At 45.7% G+C, this 14,176-nt stretch overlaps 1 protein-coding gene across 2 annotated transcripts in view; it reads right to left on the bottom strand.

Moving 5' to 3' along the window:
- Nucleotides 1–14,176, bottom strand: part of LOC127438679 (myotubularin-related protein 10-like) — a 44,735-nt gene that overhangs the window by 8,404 nt on the left and 22,155 nt on the right. For both annotated transcript variants that reach the window (XM_051694467.1, XM_051694553.1), the window contains exons 6-7: nt 2,680–2,773; nt 458–605 (exon numbers count right to left, since the gene is read on the bottom strand). In XM_051694467.1, the coding sequence (XP_051550427.1) occupies nt 458–605; nt 2,680–2,773 (242 nt within the window). The remainder of the gene's footprint in view (nt 1–457; nt 606–2,679; nt 2,774–14,176) is intronic.

Raw genomic sequence — 14,176 nt, 5'->3', positions numbered from 1 at the left:
GTTATATTACTGCTTCTTTATGTCAGTATAATAACTACAATGACCTGATACTGAACTCTGTATGTGAATCAGTGGGATCAGTGCTTTCATTCCTGAGGATTACTGCAGAAAGCACAACACCCGTCTGTTTTAGCAGATTCACACGAACCTCCCATAATTTAATCAGTTATCTCCAATCATCCTATTAAACAATTTATTAGCATGACTAGTTCACTTACGCTTCAACAATAGTCATTCGTACTACATACACACTCATTCCTGTGTTTCCATCTCGCAGTCGCATTAAATATGAATTATTATCTAACTGTTTATCCTTTACACATCCTTTTGTCACTGGCTACTTGAAGGTAATGAGTCTAATATGCATTAATGATTTTTAGCCTAAACTACTTATAATCCAAGCTGTTTTGAAAATAAATCACCATTTACGATTGCACACTCACATATACACACTTACCTGGGCGAGATGAAATAACCTTGATTGACGGTACACACCCTCCATTCTGAGGCACCGGTGCGCTTGATTTCTCTGTCCCAGTCAGAAGAACAGTCAAACAGGGATGTCTGCAACCCACCCCCAGGGTCAACACCATTCACCCGCTCACCTAAACAAATCACGCATGTACATTACATGCTTAAACTACAGTGGAGGGCTGCAAACTCATGAGGGGTGAAAAAAACGATTAGTTAACTTTTTCTTTTGTTTTTCAGAATAAGTTTTAAATACCCACTTAATGTAGTTTGTATTACTAAAATCAAGAAAAAATGTAAATATACACTGGCGGCCAAAAGTTTGGAATAATGTACAGATTTTGCTGTTTAAGAAGAAAATTGGTACTTTAATTCAGCAAAATGGCATTCAACTGATCACAAAGTATAGTCAGGACATTACTGATGTAAAAAACAGCACCATCACTATTTGAAAAAAGTATTTTTGATCAAATCTAGACAGGCCCCATTTCCAGCAGCCATCACTCCAACACCTTATCTTGCTAGCATGTAATCATGCTAAATTGTTAATTTGGTACTAGAAAATCACTTGCCATTATATCAAACACAGTTGAAAGCTATTTGGTTCGTTAAATGAAGCTTAACATTGTCTTTGTGTTTGTTTTTGAGTTGCCACAGTATGCAATAGACTGGCATGTCTCAAGATCAATATTAGGTACAAAATGGCAAAAAAGAAACAGCTTTCTCTAGAAACTCGTCAGTCAATCATTGTTTTGAGGAATGAAAGCTATACAATGCTTGAATTTGCCAAAAAACGGAAGATTTCATACAAAGGTGTACACTACAGTCTTCAAAGACAAAGGACAACTGGCTCTAACAAGGACAGAAAGAGATGTGGAAGGCCAGATGTACAACTAATCAAGAGTACAAGTACATCAGAGTCTCTAGTTTGAGAAATAGACATCTCACATGTCCTCAGCTGACAGCTTCACTGAATTCTACCCGCTCAACACCAGTTTCATGTACAACAGTAAAGAGAAGACTCAGAGGTGCAGGCCTTATGGGAAGAATTGCAAAGAAAAAGCCACTTTTGAAACAGAAAAAACAAAAAGAAAAGGTTAGAGTGGGCAAAGAAACACAGACATTGGACAACAGATAATTGGAAAAGAGTGTTATGGATCTTAACCCCATTGAGCTTTTGTGGGATCAGCTAGACTGTAAGGTGTGTGTGAAGTGCCCGACAAGACAGCCACATCTATGGCAAGTGCTACAGGAAGTGTGGGGTGAAATATCACCTGAGTATCTGGACAAACTGACAGCTAGAATGCCAAGGATCTGCAAAGCTGTCATTACTCCACGTGGAGGATTTTTTGACGAGAACTCTTTGAAGTAGTTTACAATTTTTTCAAATTGTAATAGTAATTTTTCAAGTTATTAATGTCCTGACTATACATTGTGATCAGTTGAATGCCACTTTGTTGAATGAAAGTACCAATTTCTTTCCATAAGATTAAAATCTGTACATTATTCCAAACTTTTGGCCGCCAGTGTACAATTCTGTTAAATTAGTGACACATATAAATGACATCTTGCTGAGGAGCACTTGCTTTTGTTACACACATGAAAACAAAACACTGAGCAGAAGTAGGTCCATTTAATAGTTTACAATTATATTTCATTACCCAATTTGCCAATCTAAATGCCAAATAGGCCACTTAATGTGATTCATGTGATTTTGAAGCACATTACCAGCTTGTTAATCGGTTTAATCATTTTCTTCTGACTGAACTGCAGGTAACCAATAATAAATGAAAAAAATCTTCAAAGGCCGTGTGTTGTCATTGTATTTTTTTGTGATAACAGACAACCACATCTCACACGTATGAAAAGAAAAAAACTCTTCAGATCCATACAAGTGGCAAATTTTGAGCTCAGAATATCAATTTTCACCAAAAAATGTTGCATTATTGCAATAACCCTGTTATTTCTTAAAACTACAGTACATTTTACAATACAGCTCAATAATGGCAGCTATATAAATCTTAATATAGGCCCTGTTATTCATAACCAGCACTTTGTCAACAGGAACACTGCATTCCCTGGAAAGTCTTCTCATGTCTTGACTCGCATGCAGGTAGAATGTATGGACAGCTTGGTAATCTGGCAGCTCTTGAGGAGTGGGAATCATTGGGGCCAAAGCCACAACTGCATGTATGTGTGTTGTCATACCTATTGATCCATGGTGTTGTTTTCCAACGTAATCGAAGCCGAAGAGTAGCTGTGGGTCAGCAGGATGGGAGTAATGAGCGATGGCCAGACATACCTGAGAAAGCAAATCACATTCAGATGACTGCAGGCACATGCTGATATTACATGGCTAACACGCAATCACCTTTACTGATCGTTTCACTGCCATTTTCTCAGAAACAGAACTGCAATACAATTACAATAATTTCCCTTCTTTCATTTCACAACACAACTGTGTAAACATTTACTAACAAAATGTTTTCAGCCCAATGTTACCCTCAGAAATTCCAAGCTTTTTACAATGACACGACTTGCTTTGTCATTATTCATGAATTAAACAGTGTAGTTTAATACATGTCTTCTATCAGGATATAGGCATCTGGCAGAGAAAACGTGTGATGTCCCCCATCCCCAGGAACAGCAGGGTGCTGGCAGGAAATGGAGAGCGGAGAAGGTAGTGGAGGTGGCATAGTCACGTCTGAGGCAAAGGGCTCTGGTGGGCACAGTGGCAACAGGCAAAGCAGGCTTGGGATACTTTCCAAAGAGGCAGGTCAGAAAGACCCAGAGCAGAGAGCGACACCATTTGATCCAGGAAGAAGACCGAGCAGGTGTGGAGGAAGATCTAGCAAGCAGGATGGTGGGGCTTCGGCAGCAGGAGGCATGGACAAGGTTGGAGAGCACACTACAATGCAGAATTACCTGGGCTAACATCAAGCAGGCAGACTTCCATTGTGTCCGGTTCCTTGTCCAGATGGTTTATGACACCCTACCAAGCCTGGCAAACCTACATATCTAGGGAAAATGTGAGACACCCTCTTGTCCTCTTTGTCCTGGAAGGGATTCTCTGGAGCTTCTCCTTAGCAGCTGCCCAAAAGCCCTTGGGGAATGTCGCTATTGTTGGCGCCATGACCAGGTGATCAAGGCAGTTGTAGAGAGCATAGCAGCTGCCACTGAAACCAGAAAACACCATCACGCCCCAAAGAAGTCCATCACCTTCATCAAAGCTGGAGAGAAACCCCATCTACAACCAAAATCATGGTCAGGTCTCCTCCACACAGCCTCTGACTGGCAGCTTAAAAGTCAATCTGGGTAAGCAGCTAAAGTTCCCTGAGCACATTGATCATTGTCATTATCATGATTATTATCTCTGAGTCCACAAAGCAACTGATGTTGGAACTCACAGTGCCCTGGGAAGAGGCACTGAAGAGGCCAATGAGAGGAAGCGCGCAAAATACCAGGAACGTCCACCATTGTGCCTGTACAAAAGCAATCCAAAATCACTTGCTTAAATGACTGGCATCCTGTTGCTCTGACCCCCATCATCAGCAAATGCTTTGAGAGACTAATCAGCGATAACATCTGCTCTGTGCTGCCTCCATCACTGGACCCATTGCAGTTTGCTTACCGCAACAACCGCTCCACTGATGATGCCATTGCATCTACAATACACACTGCTCTCTCCCACCTGGAAAAAAGGAACACTTATGTGAGAATGCTGTTTATAGATTACAGCTCAGCATTCAACACCATAGTGCCCTCCAAGCTTGATGAGGAACTCCGGGCTATGGGCTTAAACAGCTCGCTGTGCAGCTGGATCCTGGACTTCCTGTCAAGCAGACGCCAGGTGGTTAGAATGGGCAGTAACATCTCCTCATCACTGACCCTCAACACTGGAGCCCCGCAGGGCTGTGTTCTCAGCCCACTCCTGTAATCCCTGTACACACATGACTGTGTGGCAACACATAGCTCCAATGCCATCATTAAGTTTGCTGATGATACGACGGTGGTAGGTCTGATCACTGACAATGATGAAACAGCCTACAGAGAGGAGGTGCACACTCTGACACGCTGGTGTCAGGAGCACAACCTTTCCCTCAACGTCAGTAAGACAAAAGAGCTTGTGGTGGACTTCAGGAGAAGAGAAAGAGAACACAGCCCCATCACCATCAATAGAGCACCAGTGGAGAGAGTCAGCAGCTTCAAGTTCCTGGGTGTCCACATCACTGAGGAACTCACATGGTCCGTCCACACTGAGGCCGTTATGAAGAAGGCTCATCAGCGCCTCTTCTTCCAGAGACGGCTGAGGAAGTTTGGAATGAACCACCACATCCTCACACGGTTCTACACCAGCACTGTAGAGAGCATCCTGACTGGCTGCATCTCCGCCTGGTAGGGCAATAGCACAGCCCACAACCGCAAAGCCCTACAAAGGGTGGTGCGAACTGCCAGACACATCATCGGAGGTGAGCTTCCCTCCCTCCAGGACATATACACCAGGCGGTGTGTGAAAAAAGCTCGGAGGATCATCAGAGATTCCAGCCACCTGAGCCATGGGCTGCTCTCACTGCTACCATCAGGCAGACGGTATCGCAGCATCAGGACCCGCACCAGCCGACTTCATGACAGCTTTTGAACTCTTAATCTCTCACGATCAATATACATCAGCACTGCACTTTATTGATCTTATTATCTCACACTGGACTGTCATAAAATATATTAACACACTGGCAACTGAATGTCAATACAACCTACTGTACATTTTATATATACTATATACCATTTTTTTATTGTATAATGTGTATTCTATATTGAGTGTATTGTATAATGTACATTGTATGTTATTATTTGTATATTGTGTTGTAATTATGTGTATATTAGATTTTAAATTGTGTTGTGTAAATTTGATGTTTATTGTAGACTGGTAAATGTCTCATCACTGTCACGACTGCTATGTTGCTTGGAACTGCACCCCAGAATTTCACACACTATTGCACTTGTGTATATGGTTGTGTGACAATAAAAGTTATTTGATTTGATTTGATTTTAACTGGTGGAGACGTGCAGGGACTGAGGCTAGAAGACACACTGTGAGTCAACCGAAGTAGGCTGTATGGCCTTTGCGGGACACTCACTCTTGCAGAGCCCTTAACATGTTGAGCATCACGGGTGCTGCACAGAAGAGTTCCATCCAATCAATGCCTGAAGTTGCAGAGAAAGCCACAAGGTGGCTTTGGATTAAGAGGGCTGATCCATGGACAGTTACTAGAGGTATGCAATCCAACAGGACCCGAGAACCTGACAGGTTTGGGCCGAGTTCGGGTCAGTTTTTCAAGTAGGACTTCTGGTTCGGGTCTGGTTTGTAATTAATAAAAAATAAACAGGCCTACTGAACTTGTTTCGCACACATGCTCTCACTCACAGACACGCACAAACGGACGAGATAGGAGCCGCTCACTCCAAACAGCGCATTAACGGTAAGTCAATGCTTTTTTTCCGTTCTGCTCTAGTGTACTGAGGGGCTGCCGTGCCTTGTTAAAACTGTATGTTTACAGTTTCAATACTGTTACAAATGTTGCCTATATGCTTACGTAAAATATAGCCTATTGCAACAGTACTTGCTAAGAGAAGAAATGATAAAGACAGTGAATGATTTCGGGTCGGGTTTGGGCTTATAATATGACGGTATCATTCGGTTCAGGTAGGGTCAGGCCACATGGTCTCGGGTACGGGTTGGGTTTGAGTTTTATTTTAAGGCCCGTGCAGACATCTAGCAGTTGCTGCTGGGACACAAGTTGGGGCCTGATCAACCCTGACTGGGTCGCCTGGGTGAGGGTGTCTTATGTTGAAAGATCCAAAACACCTGAAGACCCCAGGTTACATTACTGATGATGCATCCCAGTGCATCCACAAGATGTATCTAGAATACATAGTTTATGTGATTTTCCCACTGTACTCCCAGAAATGTTGAATTCTTTCCAGTGTGTTGTTGTTGGACTCCATACTATGACGTTTTTTATCCGGACTGTTTACGCACATGCACATTCCTCAAAAACCTGTTAGAACGCTGCTTATGCATTTACATGACCACAATAAGCCGCGGTCTTCGGGAGAAACCTAGGTGTGTTAAACTGCTTTCTCTTAATCCCTTAAACGGCAAAAGGAAATCAGCGTTCTTGTTTATATGACGTTTCATAACGCCAGTTTCTTAAAAAACCCTGGTGGTTACTCATGGGAAGCTGCCTGTATTATATTCCCTTTGGCGAGCCTATATTATGCACTGTCCATAACTATTGAATCCCACTTAAATATGACCATGTGGTGTGTGATTTAATGGACATCAGTACAACACACTCTACATGCCCTTCACATAAGCTCACATAGCTTAGCGTTCACTCGTACTGAGGAACAAAAGTGTCAGAGAAGCTCTGGAACGGAACTGCAGGATAAATGCATGTGTTTGGTAAGTGCTCAGAAAGTGAGAGTCGTGCTCAATGGGCTTTTTGTTCCTCTTGTTTTTTTGTGGTGCTTTTCTTGCCCCTCTCTCCCCCTTCCTTCACACATTCTCAGGAGCTGGCAAACTGTCTTGAGTTGAACTCTGGCACCTCTCTTTTCCTCCTCCCACTTTCCTTCACTCCAGCCCTTCCCTGTTGTTCCCCTCCAGTCTGGCCTCTGTAGCTGAGAATATTAGCTAGGTAACTGCAGGTGAAACACTGTGCTTCCCTCATACAACGAGCCATTACAGTCTTACATTTCCTATTACAGAAAGGAAACCTCCCTTTTCCTCTTTCAAAAACAAACATGTTTCAGTGCTGCCTTTAAAGCTGGAGTGTGTGCACAACATCTTTACCACTAGCGTCACCAAACTGTATTGCAAAAATATTGTTTTCAAACAAGTTTCCAGTACACTCCTGTTTGCAATTCGTCAGACTAACAGATAATCCCACCCAAAAATGACGCTGGTTAAACTAATGTTGCTGTGTTGGGCTGGTCAGGAGCCACAGTGTTTACTCTTTTCAGTGGGATCCATTTACAAATGGCTTACTTTTAGTTGTGCATATTAAGATGGGATAGAGGAAAGTTTTTAACACTGAAAACATTACACACATCAGCTTTAAGAATCTAGTGACTAATCAATGATGACTCATAATCATTCCACATATACTGTGGAAACCTTTCATTTGCTCTGAGTCATGCTACAGGAATGGCCAATCAGGGCCTGTTATGCTACAAGAATGACAAACAGAAGGCTGTTATCCATCTTTGACAGTCACTGAGTCAGGAGCACAATGTGGAATGTTCGTTTTACACAAAGTTCCAGGTTGCCAGGCAACAGCAGCTGTTGAGAAGCAACAGGATGGGTTTCTATGCTGGTGTGAGTCACAGAGCTTGGAGTTCATTGCATGATCAAATCATCTTGTATAGAGCTCTTTTAATCTGCTTTATGGTGCCGATTTAACAGGAGGAAGAGACATTCCTCAACAAAACGTGCTTTATTTTATAGAGGCATTGAGCCTCTGATGGTTTTGGTTGGAACATCAAGCAGTTCAAGTTTGACTACAGTGAATTTTTTTTGGGATACTTTCGACAATAAAAATTTGTCTATAAAAATTTTAATTAACCTAGTTTCCATCCACTTTTCGTGCTGTTTTGTTATCTACAAGGTGAAAATGCGTAAAAAAACGTTTGCGAAATTTGCCGTCTTCTGCCTGTTTCCATTCAAATGGCCTTTTATCGATACAAATTATGCAGTTGTGTATTGTGTATTTATTTTTAATTTAAAACATCGCTGTGCACAGAAATGATATGGTTTTTTTTTGCATTGTGGGCTAATTCCATGACTGCCGTCTATTATTTTGAATGGTGTGGAACAGCAACTTTAATAAATAAATGGATGGCTACCGTGATTAAATTAATCGCAAAGAGTGGCCATTCATTTGTTTTCTGTGCACTTGTCGATGACAGGTGCATGATATGATATATTTGTGTTGGCACTCATGGAAGTGTCATGTCGCAGATGTTGTTGCAGCATTGGATCTGTGCAGGTATGCCATTAAGACCAATCCATAACAGTGCGACTAATGCTTTACGTAAAATAAATTGGCTTTCAAGGATGTATACCTTGTCGTCATGATTAAAGCCCTACGGCGACAGAAATCCTTTAGGATTCCCGAAATTCGTCTCAGACGGCAGAATCGTGGCCAAAATCGTACAGTGCACGTAACAAAATTGTGTGACATGCAACGGGGCTTAACACAGGCTAACGATTGGGGTATAGTCATGTGACACTACATTTTTGCATTAATGCCAATTTTCTCGACAAAAAGTGTTTCCAACATAGATTTTATGCGCTAGAGTTAAACTGAAAAATATTATGTTGACACTTGTGAAATTTTAGCGATAAATTGCATTTCCATCAGCTATATTTTTGATGCGCTACACATATTGTCGCAAAAAACCCTTGGATGGAAACGTAGTTAATAGTCGCTTGATCTCAATTAATGTAACATGAGATCACATTAACTAATGACACATGAGAGGAGCACTGCAGCTCATGCCTGATTGAGGAGAAAACACAGCTCACTGTCCAGATGCACTCCAAACATTCCAAACAGCATCAGGTGATGTTGATCGCAAAGTATGAGGAAATTATACAAAAATACAAAATAAGTAAATAAAGAAGCAGAGCCGGAGCTGCCGTTCTGCTTAAACAAAACTTGCATGTAAGAATGTCTTTAAATGAAACACCCCGGCGATATATCTTCAATGCATCCTTTATTTAAGTTAAAATAATGAGGAAGCAGGTCATGTAAATAAGTACAAACTCCAAAACTGGCATTTCTCAGTGCGGTCAGCGCCGCTTCTATGAGTCGCGTGAAGAAACGTCATGGTTACTTTCGTAACCTCCGTTCCCTGATGGCGGGAACGAGACATTGTGTCGATGTAGTGACACTAGGGGTCACACTTGGGAGCCCCAAACACCTCTGCTTTTTTTAAAAAGGCCAACGGGAATTGGCGAGTGGAATTTGCATGCCACTCCTCTGGACATACGGGTATAAAAGGAGCTGGTATGCAACCACTCATTCAGGGTTTGTGCTGATTTGTGCCATTTCAGCGGGTAGTTCAGCGTTGTGGCAAGAGGGACACAACGTCTCGTTCCCTCCATCAGGGAACGGAGGTTATGAAAGTAACCATGACGTTCCCTATCTGTCACTCACTCAACGTTGTGTCGATATAGTGACACTAGGGGTCCCTATACAAAATGCCACAACTATCTGAACTGTGTTACGTGAACTGGCGGTGCGTGACGGGCAGACCGCTGTGTGCCTCGTAGCCAGCGCACCAGGCCGTCACGTAACCTTCCCCAATGCTCTTATGAGCATCGAACGGTCCTTCAGGAACAAGTCGACTGCCCAAAAATATGGACAGGCTAGCCCAGCCGAGGCCTGTTTCCTCTCTTTTCTCCCCAAAAAGAGTGGAATTTGTTAACCGACTGGGAGCCATAAGCGTCTACATCGGGGGGTGTCCCTCCCAAGGGGAAGACACCGCAGAGACCACACCCCGCCCAAAAAGAGGAAGGGGGGTATTTTGAGTAGAATACGTCACATGGTCTTACCGAGTCTTGTCAAAAGTATGTCATGTGGAGAGGTCCCATGGTAGGTCCTACCCGAAGGGGGAGGAGTTTCTACAAAGCATGGTGACCGGGGGCAGAGGGGCCTCTGCCCAAGGAACACGCAGTTTACCAACAGGGATTTACCAACGATTTTGTGGAAGATATCACATGGGGTCGCCTTCGGGGAATCAGCATATGTGGAGCACCTACCTCAGTACAGGGTCTCATTACGTACTGGGCCGGCAGCGAGTTTCTCCTCAAACTCAACTGCGAGAGGGCTAAGGAGGAAAGTCATCCAGGGATCACAGTCTGTAAACATGACTGGGAGTCAAGAACGCACGTCTTCACCTCAAGGGAGGAGAAGGCGCTATGCACAAGCAGTACACCCGGCCAGCTGTCCCGGAACTTACCTGCTCATGCCTGCCAATACACAGGACGAGACCGGCACAACCCAGAGATTGTAGAACCTCGCAAAAGTGTTGGGTGCTGCCCAGCCCGCTGCTCTGCAGATGTCTGCCAAAGAGGCACCACTGGCCAGGGCCCGGGAGGCCGCCACACTCCTGGTAGAGTGGGCTCATAAAACCGCAGGGTGTGGCGCGTCTTGAGCCTGATATGCCATCGCGATGGCGTCAATGACCCAGTGGGCAATCCTCTGGTTGGAGACAGCACTTCCTTTCCACTGTCCACCAAAGCAGACAAAGAGCTGCTCGGAGCTTCTAAAGCTCTGCGTGTGATCCAAATAGATGCGTAAAGCTCGCACCAGACACAGCAACACCAAGGCTGGGTCTGTCTCCTCGGGGGGAGCGCTTTCAGGTTCACCACCTGATCCCTAAAAGGGGTCGTGGGAACCTTGGGCACATAGCCCGGTCGGGGTCTCAGGACCACGTGAGAATAACCCGGACCGAACGTATTTGCGTAGTCCAGGGGACCAGCTGTGTGCCAGCGCGTCTATACCGAGGGGTGCCTCGGTCAGGGCGTACCAAAGCGGGCAGTGGGAGGATTCCCGGGAAGCAAACAGGTCTACCTGTGCTCGACCGAATCAACTCCAAATCAGCTGGACCACCTGAGGGTGGAGTCTCCACTCTCCCGTGAGGGTAATCTGACGTGACAGCGTGTCCGCTGAGGTGTTGAGGTCGCCCAGGATGTGAGTGGCTCGTAGCGACATGAGGCGCAGCTGACTCCAGAGGAGGAGACGGCGGGCGAGTTGTGACATGCAACGGGAGCGTAGACCACCTTGACGGTTGATGTACGCTACCATCACTGTGTTGTCCGTCTGGGCCAACACATGCTTGCCCTGGATCAATGGCCGGAACCTCCGCAGGGCGAGCAGTACTGCCAACAACTCTAGGCAGTTGATGCGCCAACGCAGCCATGGGCCAGTCCAGGAGCCGGCGGCTGTGTGCCCATTGCATACAGCACCCCAGCCCGTCTTGGAGGCGTCTGTTGTAACCACGACGTGCCTGGAGACCTGCTCTAGGAGAACCCCTGCCCGTAGAAATGCAAGGTTGGTCCAAGGACTGAAGAGGTGGTGACAGATCGGCGTGATGGCCACGCGATGTGTCCCGTGGCGCCATACCCATCTCAGGACTCGAGTCTGAAGCCAGTGCTGAAGCGGTCTCATATGCATCAACCCGAGCGGTGTGGCCGCCGCTGAGGATGCCATATGCCCCAGGAGCCTCTGAAAAAGTTTCATTGGAACTGCTGTCCTCCATCTGAACGCCTTCAGACAGTTCAGCACTGACTGTGCACGCTCGTTCATGAGGAGAGCCGTCATCGAGACTGAGTCCATTTCCAAACCGAGAAAAGAGATGCTCTGAACCAGGGAGAGCTTGCTCTTTTCCTAGTTGCCCCGAAGCCCCAGTCGGCTGAGGTGCCAGAGCACGAGGTCCCTGTGTGTGCACAGCAATTCTCGAGAGTGAGCTAGGATTAGCCAGTCGTCGAGATAGTTGGGGATGCGGACGCCCTCTTCCCTTAGCGGGGCAAGGGCTGCCTCTGCAACCTTCATGAAGACGCGAGGGGACAAGGACAGGCCGAAGGGGAGGACCTTGTACTGGTACGCCTGGCCTTCGAAGGCAAACCGCAGGAAGGGTCTGTGTCGAGGTAAGACCGAGACGTGGAAGTACGCGTCCTTCAGGTCTACCGTCGCGAACCAATCTCGATGCCAGACGCTCGCTAGAATGTGTTTTTGCATCAGCATCTCAAACGGGAGTCTGTGCAAAGACCGGTTCGGTACTCGCAGGTCCAGGATTGGTCGCAACCCACCGCCTTTCTTCGGTACGATGAAGTAAGGGCTGTAAAACCCTTTCTTCATCTCGGCTGGAGGGACAGGCTCTATCGCGCCCTTGCGCAGAAGGGTCGTGATCTCCGCACGCAAGGTAGCGGCGTTCTCGCCCTTCACCAAGGTGAAGCGGACGGCGCTGAACCTGGGCGGGCGCCTGACGAACTGAACCACGTAACCGAGTCGGACGGTCCGTGTCAGCCATCGCAATGGGTTGGAAAGCGCGAGCCACGTGCTCAAACTCCGGGCGAGGGGGACCAAGGGAATGATCATATCGGACGTACCGGCAGGTCCAGGGACATCGAAGCACTTACCTGGCTCCTGCCGCCCACCATAAGATTGGCCAAGGAGGAGGGAGGAGGAATCTCGTCCCCGTAGTCCACCGGAACCAATCCCGTGTGGGTGTGTTTGTGCCACAGCTGGGCGCACAGGGGCGGGGGGTCCGCCACTAGAGCGTCATACCTGCCAAAATGGGACGGTGGACGGTGGTCATGACGACGGCCGTGCACACCAGACATGTGACCCAGGAGACGAGGAAACCATTCTTTGTCAAGCTTTTGGGTGCCACAGCCTCCTGGGCATGCGGCGACAACAGATCCTCCTCCCGGCCCGCCACTGGGGGATGGAGTGGTCTGTCGACCAGCTTCAGAGAAGCGGGTCTCCTCGCCCCGGGTCGCCTGTCTCGGGGGCGCTTCGAAGCCTTCCTTGGGTTCTTAGCGGCCGGCCGCGAGACGGGTGGCCGTCAGAAGCGGAGAGATAATGACCACAACCAGGAATAACACACAAATGGAAAGTCATCTTTAAAAAGACATTCCGTGTGTGTAGCTCTTTTTGTGAATGAAAATATACTCTTTTAGAATATATTCTCTTATTTTCGCTCTGCCGGAGCACGTTCTCTGCACTCCACAGGTGCAGAGGGGGAGAAGCCGCTGAAATGCACCGTAAATCCAGCAGTTTTGAGGTGCGTCTTTGGAGGGAATTCAATTCAGTGCACTGAATACAACCGCTCAGCTCCGAAGAGAAAATCTGAATGAGTGGTTGCATACCAGCTCCTTTTATACCCGTATGTCCGGGGGAGTGGCATGCAAATTCCACTCGCCAATTCCCATTGGCCTTTTTTCAAAAAAGCAGAAGTGTTTGAGGCTCCCAAGAGTGACCCCTAGTGTCACTACATCGACGTTGAGTGTGTGATAGATAGGGAACCCCGTCCAAGGGGGCGAGGTTGAAACTGCACCCGGCTGATGCACACTCCGTCGTGTGGACGCTCGTCTCTCATGCGCACATGCTTGCTGCAGCTAGATTATAACGTGATGGCTCGTGACATATTGAATCATAATATATGTGTCACTGTGCATTTCTAATCGTAAAGAAAATAGACAATACGCAGCTCTATTAAGAAGAGGGAGTTTTTTTTTTGTAAGTTAAAGATGGATCAAGGTGAACAAAAAGGTGAGAGAGGGTAGTCTTCGCCCATTTTAAACAGCAACAAAATACATTTTTGATTTGTTTTTGTTTTGGCTTGTTTTCCAATATAAATATATAAAACTCCTTTAAAACAACGTACATTTACTTTAGCAGCTATACTGCAGAAGAAAAATGTGTTATCTGAGAATGCTGAATATAATATTAAAAATACAAATATTTTAAAATATCTTAAAATCCTTAAAAAAAAAAGATACATTCACCTCAGAAGCAGCATTTAAAATATTTAGACTTGCTTTTAGAGAATATATATTGAATACAAGTATATTTTGTCAACTGCACTGGCAAAAGTATTACCAAGTGAAAAAATGCACTTATATACAAAATAC

Source organism: Myxocyprinus asiaticus, chromosome 1 (genome assembly GCF_019703515.2).
Source record: "Myxocyprinus asiaticus isolate MX2 ecotype Aquarium Trade chromosome 1, UBuf_Myxa_2, whole genome shotgun sequence".
In the NCBI taxonomy this organism is placed as follows: Eukaryota; Metazoa; Chordata; class Actinopteri; order Cypriniformes; family Catostomidae; genus Myxocyprinus; species Myxocyprinus asiaticus.
Note: the sequence above shows the minus strand (reverse complement) of the source record. Positions and strands in the feature narration are given on the sequence as shown.